General features: G+C 32.4%; 2 protein-coding genes across 3 annotated transcripts; both read right to left on the reverse strand.

Annotated features, from left to right (window-relative positions):
• Nucleotides 1-603: 603 nt before the first annotated feature.
• On the reverse strand, nucleotides 604-15,632 carry LOC123713462. Of its 2 annotated transcripts, XM_045667131.1 has the most exons (19): nucleotides 15,407-15,632; nucleotides 15,258-15,328; nucleotides 15,114-15,139; nucleotides 14,778-14,963; nucleotides 14,413-14,540; nucleotides 14,114-14,235; nucleotides 13,219-13,563; nucleotides 12,030-12,407; nucleotides 10,783-10,902; nucleotides 9,362-9,406; nucleotides 8,011-8,604; nucleotides 6,974-7,117; nucleotides 6,642-6,828; nucleotides 4,803-5,011; nucleotides 3,657-3,802; nucleotides 3,213-3,378; nucleotides 2,713-2,908; nucleotides 1,782-1,914; nucleotides 604-1,201 (listed from the first exon to the last, which is right to left on the reverse strand). In XM_045667131.1, exons 1-19 carry the CDS (start codon nucleotides 15,520-15,522, stop codon nucleotides 1,067-1,069), a joined length of 3,447 nt encoding a protein of 1,148 aa, XP_045523087.1. In that variant the 5' UTR covers nucleotides 15,523-15,632; the 3' UTR covers nucleotides 604-1,066. The 2 variants fall into 2 exon arrangements, with proteins under 2 accessions (XP_045523087.1, XP_045523089.1); XM_045667133.1 differs by lacking the exon at nucleotides 10,783-10,902.
• A 1,412-nt stretch (nucleotides 15,633-17,044) lies between these two features.
• Nucleotides 17,045-18,758, reverse strand: LOC123713584 (transcriptional adapter 3-A). Its single transcript, XM_045667317.1, has one exon. The coding sequence runs from the start codon at nucleotides 18,504-18,506 to the stop codon at nucleotides 17,130-17,132; it is 1,377 nt and encodes a 458-aa protein (XP_045523273.1). The 5' UTR covers nucleotides 18,507-18,758; the 3' UTR covers nucleotides 17,045-17,129.
• Between the last annotated feature and the right edge of the window lie 183 nt (nucleotides 18,759-18,941).

The raw sequence follows: 18,941 nt of genomic DNA on the forward strand, positions 1-18,941 counted from the left end.
TCATAAAGGAATTATTATACAACAGAATTAAAAGGAATATATTTATAATAACTGGCATTATAACTAGAGTCGAGCCCCAAAGGCTCAAATACAACTTAGCTGGTACCTTTTACTGGTGTAGGTAGCAGATACTGATAGTGCGGCAGAAGTTGACTTAAGAAACGCTCAGTTGTCGAACCACTGACTTCGAGATAAAACGTATAGCGTAATCTACCTTTTTAGTATCAAAAATACTTTATAGATACTAAAATTAATCTTCAACTTGGTTTTTCTTGGCCAACTCAATCTTTACGGTTAGTTTAAGTTCAACAAACTCTTACATGAAGTAAGGGAGCGTTCAAGTATTACGTAACCTGTTTACCTCCCGTAAAACGTTACGATGCGATGCGGGGATTGAATTACGAGTTATTGTTAATTTTCCAATTTCCAGTACTTTACACCACATAATGGTAAGTTTTAGATATAAAGAGTCACTGGGGCCACGAAATGTTTTACTATTGGATACAGAAACGTTACGGCGCGTTTCATGGGGGGGGGGGGGTCAAATAGCGTAACGTAATACTTGAACGCTCCCTAAGGTGGAAATGAAAATACTAATTAATTTAAATACATTTATTTAAAAATTATAAAATCAAATCACCGTTTGTCATTGGCAACATTAAGATAAAAAAACACTTTTGTCTTCTGCATTCTTTTAGAGGGAATGTATGAGTTTAATAATTAAAATAACAGTCTTTTATGGTTAAAGCTTATAATAAGTACATGTCATCTTCGGGGATTAATCTAATACGTAAATTAATCATAAAAATTAAAGTGAAAAAAGAACGCCTGTATAAGAACTATTGCGTAAAATAATTCAAAACAAATTTCAATTGACATAAGGCTTACACATATTAAGTTTAAAATAAATCACAAACATGTTAAGCCGAAATTGTTTCGCTGGGACTCGATTCCAGAACTCGATAACGTAATTACGTAAACTAAACGAATTTAATATTAAAATAAAAAATAATAACATTCCGCTAGTCGCGTTGTTAAATTATATTCTTTACTAAGGCGATATAAATTATTCACAAAGTGTGTGATGTTCTAACATCGTGTCATCGCTAATAATAGTGGTGTTGTCATCGACGAAGTCCTGTGGAACGTCAATTTGAGCTGTCAGCTCTTGTAGGCCTTCAATAAGCTCATTCAGAGATGCCTAAAATAAATTTTTAAATGTCAAGTTTAACATCTAAATATAAATAATAAATGATCACTGGATTGATGATTTTTTCTAATAGGCTACTAGACCTACTGTGCCTGATGTCGACTTTTGGGTAGAGCCTTCGAAGGCATGCCGTACTCATTATATTTCCCATTTTCGGTTGTTAAATTAAAAGCATAGGTCTTACGACCCTAGAGATGGCCCAAACTTAAACTTACTTAACAGTGCCTATATATGTTGATCTAAAAAAATCTGTATAAAAGTTAGATTTTTCTAAAGATATATAGAGATTTCAGTTTATTATATCATGTAACTTTATTATTTATTTTTATAAATTTGAATCTGTCCAATTGTGTGCCTATCCAAAGATCAAGGGCGAAAAACCTTTGAATGCCTCAAAATTCACCAAAAGATGAAACCCAAGGATCAGAGTTGGAAATATACAAAGTGTATATTATTTATTGATAAATGTTAAAAAATAAATTATGGATTCATATGGAGCCGTGTAAGGCTGCCTGTAAAAATTCTTCATCAACTAAAATTACAAATTAATAAAAAAAACCTACTACATTACCTTTGTCTCGCTGAAGTTTTCCAAATATTTATCCAAAGTAGGATCCTCTCCATCAAAAGGTTCCGCCAAAATTTTCAGATGCTCCGGCAATAACGAAGTATCTAGGAGTCCGTTGTTTTCATCGCGAAGTATTCTGAAAATTCAATATTATATTCACATTAGCCTACTGCTAAAGTTATTGTCAATCCTGACTGGTGCATTTGAACCCCTGGCTTCACCAATAGGTTTTACTTTATTTACCCTATATATATACTCCGGTTTATATATATATATATACATTTATGGGAGATAGTGGTTGGTTGAGAGAACGGGAGAAGAGAAAAATATATAGTTTTTTTTATTACACTGTTATAGCAGGATAATTTATTTACTGGCAACACTATTCATTTATTGTTTATCTGTAATTTGGTTAAGCTGTCAAACACAGACGCATTTTTAGATAAGACGTCGGTCAATGTAAATATTTGCTAACCAGTATCAGACTCAAAAGGCTGATCATATGAATGTTTAAGAAAAAAAATCTAAAAATAGATACAGAAGCCAGTAAATAGCGAAAATTTGTTTTAGACGCATACGAGAATAGAAATGTATTTAAATAAAAATATTATAACACAATTTCATGAAATTAATCCTTATAACATGTCTGCCAGCATTTACAGCACGTGGTCCTTCGGGCCGGATTATTTTTAACTGTAGTTTACATTACGTTTATTAATTCAATTGATGATATTAATAATACTACCACATATATTAAAATTGATAGCTATAAGAACCGCTATATGATCTAGTAAATGTGTCTCGGCGTATTCATAGATTATAGAGGGCACGCGAGACATAAAATATATATTAAGATATTTAAGAAAAATACACATTGAATTGTAAAACTCCTGGATTTTTGAATAAATAATTTTATTAATAAACTATGCCTTACTTGAGTATCCTCCTTCGAGTAAATTCCGGTCCGGTAAGTACAGTGAGTGTAGCCAGGGTTGTGGTTTCAACTGCACGGGCTCTCCGTTCCAGTCGCGGCCAATCCACCCGTAAAATTATGGAATGTTTTCCACGTTTTCCCATTATACGTCTTGCACCTTGTAATTCCGCATTTGATGACAGACATCTGTATTGTACTGGAATTAAGACATTGATGAATTGAGCTTAAATAATAGGTATTTGTTGAAGATCTAGCCTTCCGGAATGTAGACAGACATACTTCTATGTCTGTTTTAATGTAAGTTCTTATTATTGGGGTAACAAAGGCTGTAAGTCATATACTTAAAACGTTATGTATTATAAAGTACACTTTAATACCAACTAATAAATACGTAATTACGATTTCAAAAGTTTCCGTATATAACTCTAAGCGACAACGAATGAAAGTTTCGTCCAATAGAAGTTGGACGAGAATCAAAGTTCACTAACACTGATACTTACAATTGAAATGCAATGTAGCAGAAATAAAGGCCGGAACAGATGCGCGATTGTACAGAGTGAGTTCAATAGGCCGACGCAATACGGCGCGAACTAACGCTGTCTCACCATACGTCACTAGTCCAGACCATCGAATTGGATCACCGCTTACGCATCCGTGAAGTTTGATCTATCAGAATAATTCAAAAATTTATATAATGTGCCGCGAAAAGGCCTTGTTATGAAAGATATGTGTAAAATTGCTAGTTACAAAGGAGTAGTTTGTATTCTTATTTTCTAAAACAATGTCAAATATTAAAGCAAGCAATTATAAAATAAATTTTATTTGAGTAAAATCTTTCCATTCTGTGCGGAAAGTGAACATTCGTGGGATTTCATTTAATTTAAGTCCGACAGTCAAATACAGAAAAAAAAATAATCGCGCAAATAAGCATATTTACAAATTACCTTTCTGGAAAGTTGAGTCGTTTTATCCAAAATTAGATGGAGGGCAGCCACGTGTGGTGTGTTTGAAATGGGCGAGAAAACCACAGACAACGGACGACACTCGCAACTACCCAAAGACATCATGTATGTGCGGGATCCCGAAGATTCTGGACATTGATTTTTTTGTTTGAGAAATTGTTTATCTTTGGTATAACTACTTCCTGCGATCATTAATACTACATAACATGGAGTAAAGAGAAAGATTCAACAGTTGTGTTGTGTCTTAGCATGAATGTAGTATGTCAAAATGTCTTTGAATTAAACCTACTATAGTCAACATAAACATAATTCGATTTTGAATTTTAGCCTAAATTATTTTACTACTATTCGTTAAAAATGGTATCTATGGTAACAAATCTTTAGTCCATGTTTATATTAAGACTTAACTTAAAAATAAATTTGTATAATAATTGGAAAAAGACGACTCCAATATGTGTAACGTTAGCTAATTCTATGGCTCATTATTATTAAGTATTTACTAATTTCACGGCATAAAATAACCAAAAAAATCTTTTAAAAAAACATTATTAATAGGTTGAAAAACAAACCTATTATTTTACGGGATAATTATTCTTAGACAAATTGCGCAATCTAAGCTTTGCATTAGATAACATGACACATCGCCGATTCCCAATTATTGTACTCCATTGTATTGTATTCCTTGTGTTTTACCAATTTAGTTCAATAACAGAGTAAGCGCCCTGGGTTTTTCTATATGCGCAATTAATTTTTCGCATGCAAAACGCGTCTTTTAGAGGAAAATTAAAAAAACAACGTATGTCAGATAGAACGGTTGAATGTCTATTGTCAATACTGTCAATAGATAATTATTAATGATATATGCGTATGGAGACATTTAGTAATGATATCTTTGTATTTATTAAAAAAATATGAATCCTCCTACAAGGAGCAATATTAGAACCTGTTCTTTAGAAAACATACCAAATCTAGTTTCAAGAGCTGTCAAAGCTTTTTTCTAGTTATATGAGAGTGTAAACTGAAATATGATTTGGGAACTTGTCAGTTTTTTCATTAGTATTTATTTTTAAATATTGAATTTTTTACAGAGATCACAGCCATCTCATAAAATTGTTACTAATCACATACCTATAGAAAATCCTTCCCCGACAATATGGCAGCGAATTTGCACTTTTTTATTGGTGGAGTTCTTCAAACTCAGCTCTTTCTTCCCCGCTTTGACCCATGAGATATTGTTTAAATTGGTTTTGATGGGAAATGTTCTAACTTTTTCGGAACCGCCACTTATCAAGATATGAGTTGTCGCGAGAGTTGTTGTTTCTTCCAATATGAGGTAACTGAAAAAATATTGCAACTTGAACATTATGATACAACTTTTTATTACTAGCCAGGCGATTTCCTACACCATACTTGGTCGAAGGTAATATACAAGGTTCTAATATAATTTTGCCCTTCATTCAATATTTATTCCACTTATGTATTAACACTTATTCCTAATACACATTTTATAGAATAACTAGCGAAACTGACAGACGTTGTCCTGCATGATGTTTCAAGGGATTAGGATATTAAACAAAAAAAATTGACTACATCGCCATCATTCGGCTTGAATGAATCTAAACCATCCATGGCTCAACCCAAACGCATACAAAAAAATAATTCAAATCGATCCAGCCGTTTAAGAGGAGTTCAGTGACAAACACACGTACAGTAGAATTATATATGCACACGGTGTGCAAATTCAATTCAAATCGGTTAAGTATTGAAAGAAAACACTTTTTAATCGGATTGAAGCTATGTATTATTATAAACTTATAATTATTTTACATAATTTTAAATTTAACGGTCACGGTTTAAAATTATGTAAAATAATTATAAGTTTATAATAATAAATAGCTTCAATCTGATTAAAAAGTGTTTTCTTTCAATATGTAAACGCTATGTTAACAAAAGACTATCGGTTAAGTAGTTTAGGAGTACATAGCGGACAAACAACGTGACGCGTAATTCATATATATTAAGATTCAGCGTACTGTACTGAACTGCTTAATTTTTGATATCGTGCTTAGCATCCAGTCTTAGCAGAAACCGAGTACAATTGACCATATCGCTCATATAAGCCATAAAGAGAATATAAAACCTGGACTAGCGATAATATTGTCCGTTACCATGGTAACCATTTATTGAAATTAAAAAAAATCTTAATAACCGATCCTTAACCAATTGATGAATTGAATACAATACACATTAAAACATATACAGTTCTCTTTTTAAACTATAGTTTATATTATTTATTAATTGTTAATATCAAGGGAAACTTTTTTTATCGGCGCTGGAAAAAATTCCCGTCACGTTTTTCGGTTACGCGTCACATTTTTCCGTTACGCGCCATCGTTTTCTTGTCCCTGCCACGCTTGATTCGAAGAGATTCGAATAATAACGATAACAATGTTATAATTCTATAATATAATTGATAGTAATAATTCTATTACAATTCATGAAATTCCGTAATAATCTTCTTATTAGTCATAAGGTAAAATGAAATAATTGTATCATTTGTATTCGTGTCTATAATAATAAAGCTTTTATTAAGCTTTATCTAATTTAACTTTCTTTAACCAATTTTTGTAAAGTTAAATAAAGGAGATCAAATTTTCGAAAAATAAGGTTTTTTTATGTAATAGGAGGCAAACGGGCAGGAGGCTCACCTGATGTTAAGTGATACCGCCACCTATGGACACTCACAAGTGCGTTGCCGGTCTTTCAATAATTGGTACGCTCTTTTCTTGAAGTGGGCATCTGGTTCCACATAAGGTCATAAAGAAGTTTCACTTGTTTACTGTGTACACTAACTACTACACGCACACATTTTTTTCGTTCCTGACACATTGCCTTTGAACACAATTTAACACTTCATACAGTTGTTAAATATAATTTATTAGTTAATTCAATTAATAAAATATTTACCCTTCATAAACCACATCGGGTGGTCCCGTATAAACAACTTGCAGGACTCTAGTCGCAGCCGGTCTTAGCTCAAACTTGCCCGGAGACACTTTAAAAGGAATTGTTTCTTCCACAGTAGAACTCTTGAACTTAACAAGCCATACACCCGTTAATGACCCTATATTCGTTACTGTTATAGGGGTCGGCTCTGAAATTGAAATTTCGATTAAAGAACTGCTTTACTGAAAAGTCGAATGATTATCCAAGTCGTTTAATAAATACCTTACACTATTGAACACGTTAAACCTGGTATACCAATAACATATAAAAAGAGAAAAAAAGGTTTTACTTACCAGCAGCAATTTGGACTTTACCAGCTGACTTCACTTCGAGCTGCGCAGTGCCAACAGTTCCAATGAGATCCACTCTATTTAGGACAGTGTTCACACCGGTCAGGTTAATATTTAAACTTCCGGTAAACGTCGCCATTTTGCCCTCTGTAAACCAATGTGTTATATAAATATCACTTAACTAATAAAATTTACAAAACCACACGTCATAAAAACAAAAGAAAACGGGCCATCTGCACCAACACACGCACAGAAGATTTATATATTTAAAGATAAATCAATTATCTGAAACGGGTATAAAACTTTTGTTTTAATAATCTTTTGTATTTTGGATGTACTGATTAACCAGCATACACATATATATTTAACGGACATTGGAAAAATATCACACACTCATAAAAAGTTTAGACGCTGATAAATTGTTTTCTTGTGAAATTATGTATATTAAATTCTATGTATCTGTGACTTTGTAAGATTCGTTACACAGATTCGTATTCGTTTATTATTAATTTTGGGTTTAGGTTTGAATTCTTGAAGTCATTTTATGTTGTAAGTCATTTTATATACCATACATAGCAAAAAAAGTTAAGATTAATACTGTTAAGTATTATTTCAGATATTATTATATATTACGTATTGGTTTTTTTTTGAAGTGAAATTTCTTTATCGCTTTACGCGGCACATTTTTCCGGCATGTGCCATCTTTTTCTTGCCCTACCACGGTTGATACAAAGAGATTCGAAGCCATTGATAACAAAAATATATAATAACGATAACAATGATGGTAATAATTCTATTACAATTAATGAAATTCTTTAATAATATTAGTAGTAATAAGGTAAAATGAAGTAATTGTTTTATTTGTATTCATGTCTATGGTAATAACAGCCTTTTGAAAAACTTTATCTAATTTAACTTTATTTAACCAATTTCTGTAAAGTTGCATATAGTAGATCATTTTTCGAAAAATAAGGTCATAAAGAAGTTTCGCTTCTTATTTTTTTTTATTTAAATATACGTTGTCTCATAAATAAACTCACCAATATCCAAATCCGTTAACTGTGGCGCCTTAAACATGACCGTAACTTTAACCGCGTTGCCCCCACTCAGCCTACAGAACTTCCTTCCAACCTCCGGTTTTCCCTGGAGCAGATTAGACTCCATCAACACTTTACTCATCTCGCTCTTCTTAATCTCCTGAACGTTCATTATCGCGAACAGATCTGAGGCAACTGTCATGTCCAACTCCAACTCCGCCGGACAATCGCTGACAATCACAAAATACTTAGTTATATGTGATTTCTCTTGTACCATCGGAAATATAAGTTTGTTCATTCCATCTCTCGATATTGCCTGTATTGATGGCAACTTAACATCAATTTCGACCGCGTCTTTCTCTTCGCACATCTCATCCTTCGACGTATCCTTCAAATGTATGGAGAATGGTAATATTTGTTTCGTTTCCTTGTTGCATGTGATGTTGAATGTGAATTTTTCGTTCTTTCCAGGTGATAGGAGGAACGGCTGTCGCGGTAATTCAATTTTTATATCTTTGACTGCGTTCGGTTCGAATCTCGCGGTCAGCCAGCTGTCTACACGAGTCGTTATGTTTATAGTCACAGGTGTACTAATACCTGTTAAAATAGGATTTTAAAAAACTTTGGAATTTTGATGCGACACGAGAATCTTAGTTACATGTAAACTATTTATGATAAAATATCAAAGTCGGCGGTAACATACTCTCATTCCTGAGGTCGTAGGTTCGATTGCCGGCTGTGCACCAATGGACTTTCTGTCAATGCAAATTTAACACTGGCATATTGAATGGCAGGGTAATAAAACCGGAAAAAAAATCTGACGTGTGTCAAGAAACGAGTTGTAGCCACTGGTAGTTTTATATGATAGTTATATGAAACATTGAATTATAATTAATATATACGACGGCGCCACTATCAATGTTTTGTAAAACAACGTGCAACGGGCGATTAGTCGAACGATCGTACGATGTGTCACTCGATCCCCACTACAGAACCAATAGAAAGCAGCGCGCGCGCACAACTCAAGCAGTCGTTCATCGACCATTGCCCGGTGCACACGTTACGTAATTATTGAATTTGTTTATTGAAATCGTATTGAATTAAGACACTGAAATTAGAATTGGAATAAATCAAGTGATTGGGAGAAAACTTTGTGTTTGTTATCTTAACAATGTCGGGGCCTGACGCTACATATACAAAATAGTATTTTTTGTTTATCTACATATACAATTCTTAAAAGACCGGCAACGCACTTGCGAGCCCTCTGGCATTGAGTGTCCATGGGCGAAGGTAACACATAACATGAGCTTCTGCCCGTTTGCCCACTGTTATATGAAGAAAAAAACTTACGTACCTACGTATCCTTGAACAGGCATCGCCACAATGTCGATCCATTGAGCTGAAAATAATTTTAGTTAACAAATGTTTCTGAATAAAACTTCTTTCTGAATAAGATTTTAAATTAAATTGGCACACCGTGAGCAGTCTGGTCCAACTTAAAAGATAGGATAACTTAGATCTTTAATTATAGTCGCAATTTTATTTAATTGCAAATTATTTATCTATAATTAATTGACGGTCACAATTATCTGTTAGCTTCAAAAGATTCTAACAGATGTCGATACTTTTCGACTGGATTGCGTAAGTAATCAATTGATATAAGCTACAATTCAATATCATGATTACCACGTGTCATTGAGGCTAAAGTATAAATTAAATTTATTTTGTAGTAAACGAAATACCGTGAAATTCAATTATTTCTACTTCTTTAAGTTTTGGTGTTAGCATAGCCAACCACATGTTACTTAGACCGAAGTGTAAATCAAATTCAAATTATAGTGACGATAATACAGTGAAATTATTATTTCGTGTCACGGTATTAAGGCTTACTAAAACCACATGAAGGAGAAACGAAGTTCGCGGGGGCAGCTAGTATTTTAATAAAAAAAAAACAGTGTCAAGTTGAGTTGTTAATTAAATTATTTTGGACTCAATTATGATTAGTATTATATATTTTTGCACGCCACGAATAACTGTGGCCTCACGTACCTAATCTATCTCATATCTCATGTCATAATCTCATCTTGAGCGCCGTCAAATTTCAATGGTTTGACGGCTCTCGAATCTAGAAGTTTGATTGACATTCCACAAGGCATCAAACTCTGACTCAATATGTCAGAGCGTACATTGACAGCTCCCGTTTGCATATCTTTCTTCAATGCATTATTTTTCATTTTGATAATCGTTTTGACATTTGAATTATGCGAACTTTCACCGTCGTCATATCAACTATCGGTGTAGAATAAGAAATAGAAAATACTACTTCAAAACTCTTCACTTCATTGCCTTTCTTTTCATGGGTGATTTTGTAATTACCATTTTTTTTCATAACTTGTTATTCATGAACGTTAAGTGTAGTTTAGTTATGTTTATGTTTACTTTAGTTTAGTAATTCTTACTTGTAATTTTATTTTAGGTAACTTAGTTACGCACTTGCACTTTTCCCTTTAGTATTTAGTCTTTTCTAAGATTGCCTGGAAGGGCTCGTTTGTTAGAGATAAAAAGTCCCGCCCTATTTATTGTTACCTAATTATAAATGTACACAATATAACGAAGTGTAAATAACTAAATGTAAAATAAATAAATATAAAATGATTATAGAACATAAATTGACCTTTAACCTTAAATTGCTTTTAAAACGTCGACTATAGAGATGTTAATAATACGAGTGCACAGTTTATTAAGCCGTGTTAGTCTCATGCAGAGCCCACAAACCTTTTGCAAAGCGTTCTTCATTGTAACGTTTCAATTGTATCACGTCTTGCCAATCAACTGACTGTTCTAACTCTTTATAAACGACATTTGGGGATGGAATGTGAGATGTATTAGCCTCGCCTGAAAATAACTACTTTTACAAACAGACGCATATAAAAATAAGTGAACATTTTTGATTCATGATAATGCTATCAATATATCTGAGTGTAATGTCTCATAAAAATTAATATATTTGTTTTAAGATGTACCGTTGAACTTAATACGAAATGTGATTTAACTAAAACAGTGTTCAACAACTGTATTAAATATATAATAGATAAATATATAACGAGATATCAATGTCGGAGCAATGGCGTTACTGTCAGATGCCACTGTCATTATTTTTGTTATTTTATATTATTTGACTTTGTTATGTGTCATAGACACTTAATTAACAAAGTCAAATTAGTTCCAAACCGGTACTAGTAATTTATTTAATTTGCTAGTATTACTAGATCTTTAAATTAACATATTTAATTGTCGGTTATAATATTAATTTATTGTTTATTTTACGTGAACTGAAAAACAAATTTTGTGATAAGTAATAAAACGCGGCTGTTAGCGCAAGCTCTTAGATACGTATCTAACTACCTACTAGAATACCAATATCAAAAAAAACCCTAAAAAAATTCCCTGTCCACTTCACGTGAAATGCCCAATAGTGATTCATAGTATAATAATAAATGACTTATTCATAATAATAATGAGCACTTAGCACTTATTACCATTGAAACTTAAAGTAATAACTTACATACATATTTTTACAACTGCAGTTCGACTTTATAGTCGCGTTGTGTTATTTTTTTTAAATATCGACCATTGAATAGACCTCAATTTATAAATCTAGCAATATTGGAAAATTAAAAACTACTAATAACGGTTTTGATTTGACTTTGACGTTTTTTTTATTATGGCAATAATTTTAACATTAGAATTTGATGTTGTTAATTTATGAGATCAGACATAATGACAATGGCAGCTGACAGTAACGCCATTGCTCGGACATATTACATTTAATCTTAGTGCAATAAAAAAATTGCTATGCATGTGTAATCTACATTATTTTATTAGAAATATGCGAAGTATATGATATAGATAATATATGATATATGATAATAGAAAGAAAATTGCAGAAGATAATTCAAAAGCTGAACAAAATATACAATTGAAGAAACCAAAAATGACAATTGAGAATTGAAAATACTCACTATCACCTTTACTGGAATGCAGTGGACTGTTCGATGTTTTGAAACTTTTATTTTCCTGTACAGTGGTTCGGGTTGACTGACTGGAAGGAGATTTTGATTTCACTGATGCCTTACTTCGGTTCTCATTCTCCATAGTTAGGGAATCCTTCGTTACAATCACATCTGGTATCTTTTCAGATATTTTTAAATTATCCAACGAGATCACAGTGCTCAGTGTTCCAGAGGAGCTAGCAGTGTTCATCTTTTTTGTATCTTTCAATTTCGTGACATACATATCTTGATCTATATTCATTTGAAGCTCTGATAACGGTTTTTTATTTGGTTTCACTTGATTTACTTGAATTATATCTGATACTTTGCATATAGTTGACTGTCGGTCTGAAATCAAATTGATAAAGTCATTCCTCTAAAAAAAGTATTTTAAAAAATTTACACGTTCACAGGCAAAATATTACCAATCTCTTACCAATTTAGAAAAATGTAATAAATAATTTAAGGATAAGATTCAGAGTCGAGACTTAGTGCTGAGTACGACTGCGTGTGTGTCTAAAATTTATTGGATTTTGTCATACCTGAGTTTGGATCAATTATTTATTTAAAAAAGGTTTACCAATGGACTCACAGGATGTTTAAGTTATTCTGCCGCCCATAGACCCTCACATTGCTAGAAGGCGGCGTTTAAACAATTAGTACGCTCTATTCCTGAAGGAACCTAAGTCTAATCGGATCTACGATACATCGACGGCACGTGGTCCCACATAGTGGTGGTGCGCGGCAGAAACTGCCTTAAAATACACTCGGGTTTAACTTAGTCGCACATCGAGGTGATACGGGTAGAATTTCGTATTCTGCCGCGACATTCGATCATGAACCTCAGATGCAGGTATACCCGAACAACTCAACACTCTCATTGTAAATACTGTAGAAGATACAGAGAGAACTATGAACCCGTTAGAAGAGTAGCTGGCCCTCGACGTTTCAAGTGCTCATAACAATGTTTTTAAACTCTTGATAAACGCCGAGTTTTGTAGATAATGTATAGTAAAAAGTCTTATATATATAAAGTCATGTTAATAATACGTGATATTTTCGTTAATTTTCGCGCGTAAATTGACCAACATATATAGACGCGAACCTCTCGCGTCGATAAAAAACACTTTGTAAACAAAAATTTTAAAAATAAACTTACTCAAAAAATCAGCAATCTTGGACACACTAATAGATTCATCCGGAGAAGTCTCCGTATCCTCGTGCACTAATCGGTATGAGGATTTCAAATTATTTAACATAATATCAGTCGGTGTTATTTTCTTTTGACCCTTAAAGGACGGTGTGACAGAATAATTTGGGCCCTGTTGGAAATAATTCCCCATTTCACTCATAACCGATGTTTCTGGCTCAAAGCTGGCTAAATCACTTGGCTTTATTAAAGCGGTGGGCTTTGGTTGTCTCACTGGCACTTTGTCTAAAGTTTGATCAACATTGTATGTATTGTGTTGCCTCTTTGGTGTATCTATTGGTTTGTGAGATGATACTGAAATTGAATATGTTGGAAACATTAGTTTACCAAAAATTATAAATATTTTTTTCATATAAAGGTAAAACAAAGTATAATTAAAAAATTATTACATATTAACTATTACTATTTTTATCAAAATTTATATTTTTTATTCGTTTATATTTACGTACCTTTAAAGATATTTTGTACCTTTACACTTAGCGGCAATAAGGGGTTCCTATAGTCGCACTTTGCGCATAACACATTAAGATTGTAAACCAATAATTATGCCTTATTTAAATAAAGGATTTTTAAATTAAGTTTAAAGAAATTAGTAATTAATGCCAGTAGTAAATTTTATATTAAGTATTATAATAACGTTGTTATTAATTTTGATGCTTCAGTAGACAGAGAAATTATGATTAAATTGTGTTCCTCCGTCAGTTAAATGTATGTATAGTTTTTTTTTTATAAAAATGAAAAAATCAATACTTTATTTAATTGTCTATCTCTTAAGTAAACAATCATTATTTAATATTTCATTGCAATTATCTATATTTTCTTACTATTATTCTATATTATTTACCTTCAGAAATGCTTGGCCTCATGTATCTGTCTGGACTATCTGCGTTTCCAAGGATTTCAGAGAAATTAGGACACTTCTGTTTAAAATACACTTCTCTTTCAGACATATTGAAATTGCTTACCCTGAAAATATTTTAAAGCGACATAGATAAGTTTTTAATTTTTTTTCGTTGTAAACTTATTTATGCAAAACATGATCCAAAAAATGAACTGAACCAAATTTCTTAAGAGGCAAATCAAAAACCTAAATCTCAAGCATTGAAAAATTATTTATACTAGATTAATTATACAGAATCTTACACGCTTGCATCTTGCAGATTCACCATACTTTGAGGCATATCTTTAATTAACTCGGAAGTTGTTGTTGCATCTAGGGGTGAATTGAATTTTTCCTTGATTAATTGGTTTTCATCTGCGCTTAGATCTACCTGTAATATTGATTTTATATAAAAAATATCTACTTTCAAAGACATTCACATACAATTAATTTTGAAATTAGGGCTGTTTTAATATAAATTAAAAAACTATTTTGGGTTGGCTAAGAATACAGATTTCCTACTAGTAATAGATGCAGAATTGTGCTTGCTTTCAAATGCAGTAGCATCAGTTAAGATTAGGTCAACATGTTTTAAAATAATATAACTGGCCATAAATTAGTTACCCACATTGTATTTTGATGAAAAACTTGCAACAGAGTGCCTTATAAGTTTGGAAACCTCCTGGGTCTGTCTTTCCATGTGGCTTGTCAAGCTTTCCAGAGCAACAGAATGCCGACCAGTATTTTCAAATGCTTCATTGTGATCAACTGCTTCTGTGGACCTGCCAGTCATTTCACCTGGATTGAATGCAGTCTGAAATCAGAGTTTTTTAAGTAAATTAATGTTATTTGTTAAATGTACAAGACATGACATGATTATGATGACAAGACAACTAGATACAATTTATTAAGTTTTTTACGCATACAACATTAGAGCATATTTATTCAATTTCATCTTACTTACAGAAAGTGTGCTTGTTTCACCAAAGCCTGAAAATATAAAATATCTTTAAATTCGAAAAAAAACGCAAACAGTTTTGATGTAGTACTACGCTATATGCTTTTAACTCACATTTAAATAATACTAGTTATAAAAATATAAACTTACCTCTTAATCGTTCCAAATCCAAAATACCAGAAGACGACTCTCCAGTATAAGGGGATGGGTTTTGAAGGTTTCTAAAAACCAATACATACTAAAGTAGATTTTAATTTAAAGGAGGAGTCACAATATTTCGGACATAAAGGATATCTTACCTATTAATTTCATCGTCATAGTTTAGAATTGTCCTAGGTGCATTAAATGATCTATCTTCTGCCAAATGAAGTAAACGTAGTATTTTACTAGGTGTTAAATAGTTATTTTCGTCCATTTTTCACGAGAGGCTTAATAATCACATTTACTTGAATGGAAAAGAAATAAGATACTTTTAATATATTTACAAAATAAATAGCAGCTGGGTCAGTTGTTTTACTCGATCGTTAAAATTTAAACTTTTGAATCCGACTTGATGGATGCTTCTTGTCATTTATTTGATAACTGCCAAATATGACAATTGATCATTTGACAAAAGATTGGATTCAGATATCTTTGGCGCAACTATAAAGGACCCTCAGGAATACAGATTTTTTGCTGATAGTTAAAGGTGTAGAGACCCTTCAGTCAAATCGTCAGATCGACCCCAACAGCCCTTTAAAGTGGTAGGACAGGAGATATTTTCCGAGATATCAATATCGCTAGGACTATGAGATGTGTCATAAATAAATCTATATACGCCAATTAATTATAAATTTAAAAAACGTAATGTGTTCGAACTATTTCGACTCCTCTCCGTGTATTTTATACCCATCGTAAATAAAGCTCGAAGTTAGCGTTCTCCACTGCTCTCGATTGAGACGTTTTTATCTCACACATATACTTTTCATAGTTCTAATCTGCATGAAACTAAGTCAAAATAATTTCAATATACAAAGCAATAAATTAAGTGTACTTTGACTTATAGGAGTTATGGTTTATTGAATCATTGAGGTCGATAATGAATTCAACCTCAGATTTTTTTGTAAGATACCCTCTATATATCTGAAACAATAAACAGTTTTTTATGACTATAGAAACCACTGTACGCCTCTGTTTGTCTTCAATGGAATTTGGTTGTAATTATGTACAAAGGTTAATAAACCACTAACTTATAAGCGATTACGCATGATGCAGGTTTTTAAGTATTTATTGAGATACATCGGATAATAATCGATAGACCTAAGACGTACCTAAATTACAAATTCAAACATATAATATATTGATATAAATTTATAAGTAATGGGTTTGTTAGATAAGTAATAGGACTTGGTTGTCTCATTCGTCAGAAATCTTCATATTTTTTTTAAATAAACCTTTGTTAAGCAAGCTAAGTTTACACCACTGCAGGTCGCTATGCATCCTAAATTTAAAACCGTTTTATTTATCGATATAGGTTTATAAACCATGGACTTGCAACCTACAAGTGTCTAATCGCGACGAAGCGTCACGATTTTTCGTGTGACAATACCCCTTTCCGTTTGGTTTAAGTCAAGTCGAAATAAAAGAAAATCAACATTTTTTTTTAATAAGCATATAATTACATTTTAGCATGTCTTAAGTTTGTGTTGTTCAGTTGGTTATAAACAAGTAATCATTTTTTGTTTCATGTTTCTATATGGTGTCAGAATTTTTAACAAATACTATAATAGAATATAGTTGTGACAAATGTGATATTTCAATGCAATATTTTCTAATTTACAGCTACATATTAAATATATTTTATAAATTGTAAATTAAAAAAGAAGCTTAGGGGGAATTGCATTGAGATGACATGCCTTATACGCTATTTCAGCATTTAGGGAAAAAAACTCTGTGCATCTAGTTTTAACATGCATTTATTTTGATACTTCAATGTACACGAGACAAGTAGGATGTAAGTGCAAGTCAATGTTACGCATAAAATTAACTTGAGTTGGGTCCTGTTAATGGTAAAGCATTTATTTCTTTGTTAAGTCTTATCTGCTCATTGATAGCCCTCCAAGCATCTTCTTTTTCTTTTTTAGTGATTGGTCTTTTCTTTTGCTTAGCTGCAACCATTTTCTTATAAATGTCTATACATTCCATATCAACTTGATCTAATTGCTTTTTCAAATTGAGTCTTATCATCTCCTGTTTGCATAATCCAATTAAATTTTTTAAATTTCTGCAATTTTCCTTGCGTACAGCTGTTAATTCAGTTTGACACTTCTTTATTTCTGCTAATATTTCATCATCAGCTGGGTTTGTCAATGGAGGAAGATCTTCAGGGTCCAAAATACCTTGTTCTACGAGTTCCTTTCTCAAACATTTTTCTAATGTTAAAGAGTTCTTATAACTGTTCTTAGTAGTGGTGGATTGTTTAATTTTCATATCTGGCATATCATATGTCATAACATTTTCTTCCATGAGTGCAGAGACTAACCTCTGTGTTAGAGGGCCTGTGATCATATTTTCAGAAGACTTTTCAAGTTTCTTTCTAATGTTAGTTACATCTGGGGATTTCTTATTTGGATTTGAGGCATTTTGGTCTTCTGATATATGTTCATCTGCCCAAACTTCAGAGTAGTGTCTTCCAAGAGGTGGTATTGGTGGCAATGTGGTATTACTACTTTGAACAAGAAGTGATTCTAAAAATTTCATATCATCCATCGTTACTGGTGCACAGAATGGATCTACTGAGTTCCAGAATTTGTATGGAATATTGTTCTTAGGTAATGCAAGCTGTGAAATTTCCAATTTAACTGAGTTGTCAGAATTCCCAGCTGGATCATTTGAGTATCCTTGAGAAGTTCCTGATGCATTATAATTTTTGAATTTAGGTACTTTGGGTTGGTTTGACAACTTAGCATAGTCCTTTGTTTTAGCAAATTTGTCATCTGTAAATTTTCTTTTACCTGGATATTGTAACTGTTTTCCAGCAGATTTACTCTTTTTCTCTCTCTTTGATTCATTGGTATCAATACTCTCAATCTCACCTTGAAAATATCTAATCCGTAGTGCAGTGTTACAAAGCAGCGACTCTAGCTCTAGTTGTAAAGCATCTAATTCATCCATTCCAATGGGCTCATCTGCTGATCTAGCTGAAATTGCTGTTAATCTCGGCAGAATAATAGAGTTATCCTGCTGTCTTATATAAGGTATTGGACATATTTCAGCTCTAGTTTTACCAACAGAAATAGAACCTGGTACTTTAGGTGGTTTACTGTAAGGCGACAACCCAGGACTAGCCGGTTTTCCGTTATCATGACTTTTACTTGCTAATCTTCCTTTACTATTATGATGCATTCTTTTACCTAACATTTTGTTAATTATTTACCCGCGTAAATGTTTCGATAAAATACACAATGTTCAAGTCAATTTGACAAACCAAATAAATAATGCCAACTTATGCGACTCTCACAATTTATATCTTACACACATTCATATAATAGCGAAAATTAAAAATACTAACTAAGAAATTAAATTAATTATTTACATAGAAGACTTCTTTAATTAATCACTTAACAAAACGAAATACGTAAAAAAACAAAATGGTGTCACTGCGTCATTCGCACAGAATACAGATTATACAGTAATGGGAGTCAGTACTTAGTCGACACTCGATATTAAGATAATCGGATAATTTTCATGTATACCATAGAGCCTTATAATTACAGACAATAACGTTTACCCACTACATATTCAACCCGAGATTTGGCTTTGGTTTTTTGGATGATGATGATAATAAAGACTATG

This window comes from Pieris brassicae, chromosome 8 (assembly GCF_905147105.1).
Source record: "Pieris brassicae chromosome 8, ilPieBrab1.1, whole genome shotgun sequence".
Lineage (NCBI taxonomy): Eukaryota > Metazoa > Arthropoda > Insecta > Lepidoptera > Pieridae > Pieris > Pieris brassicae.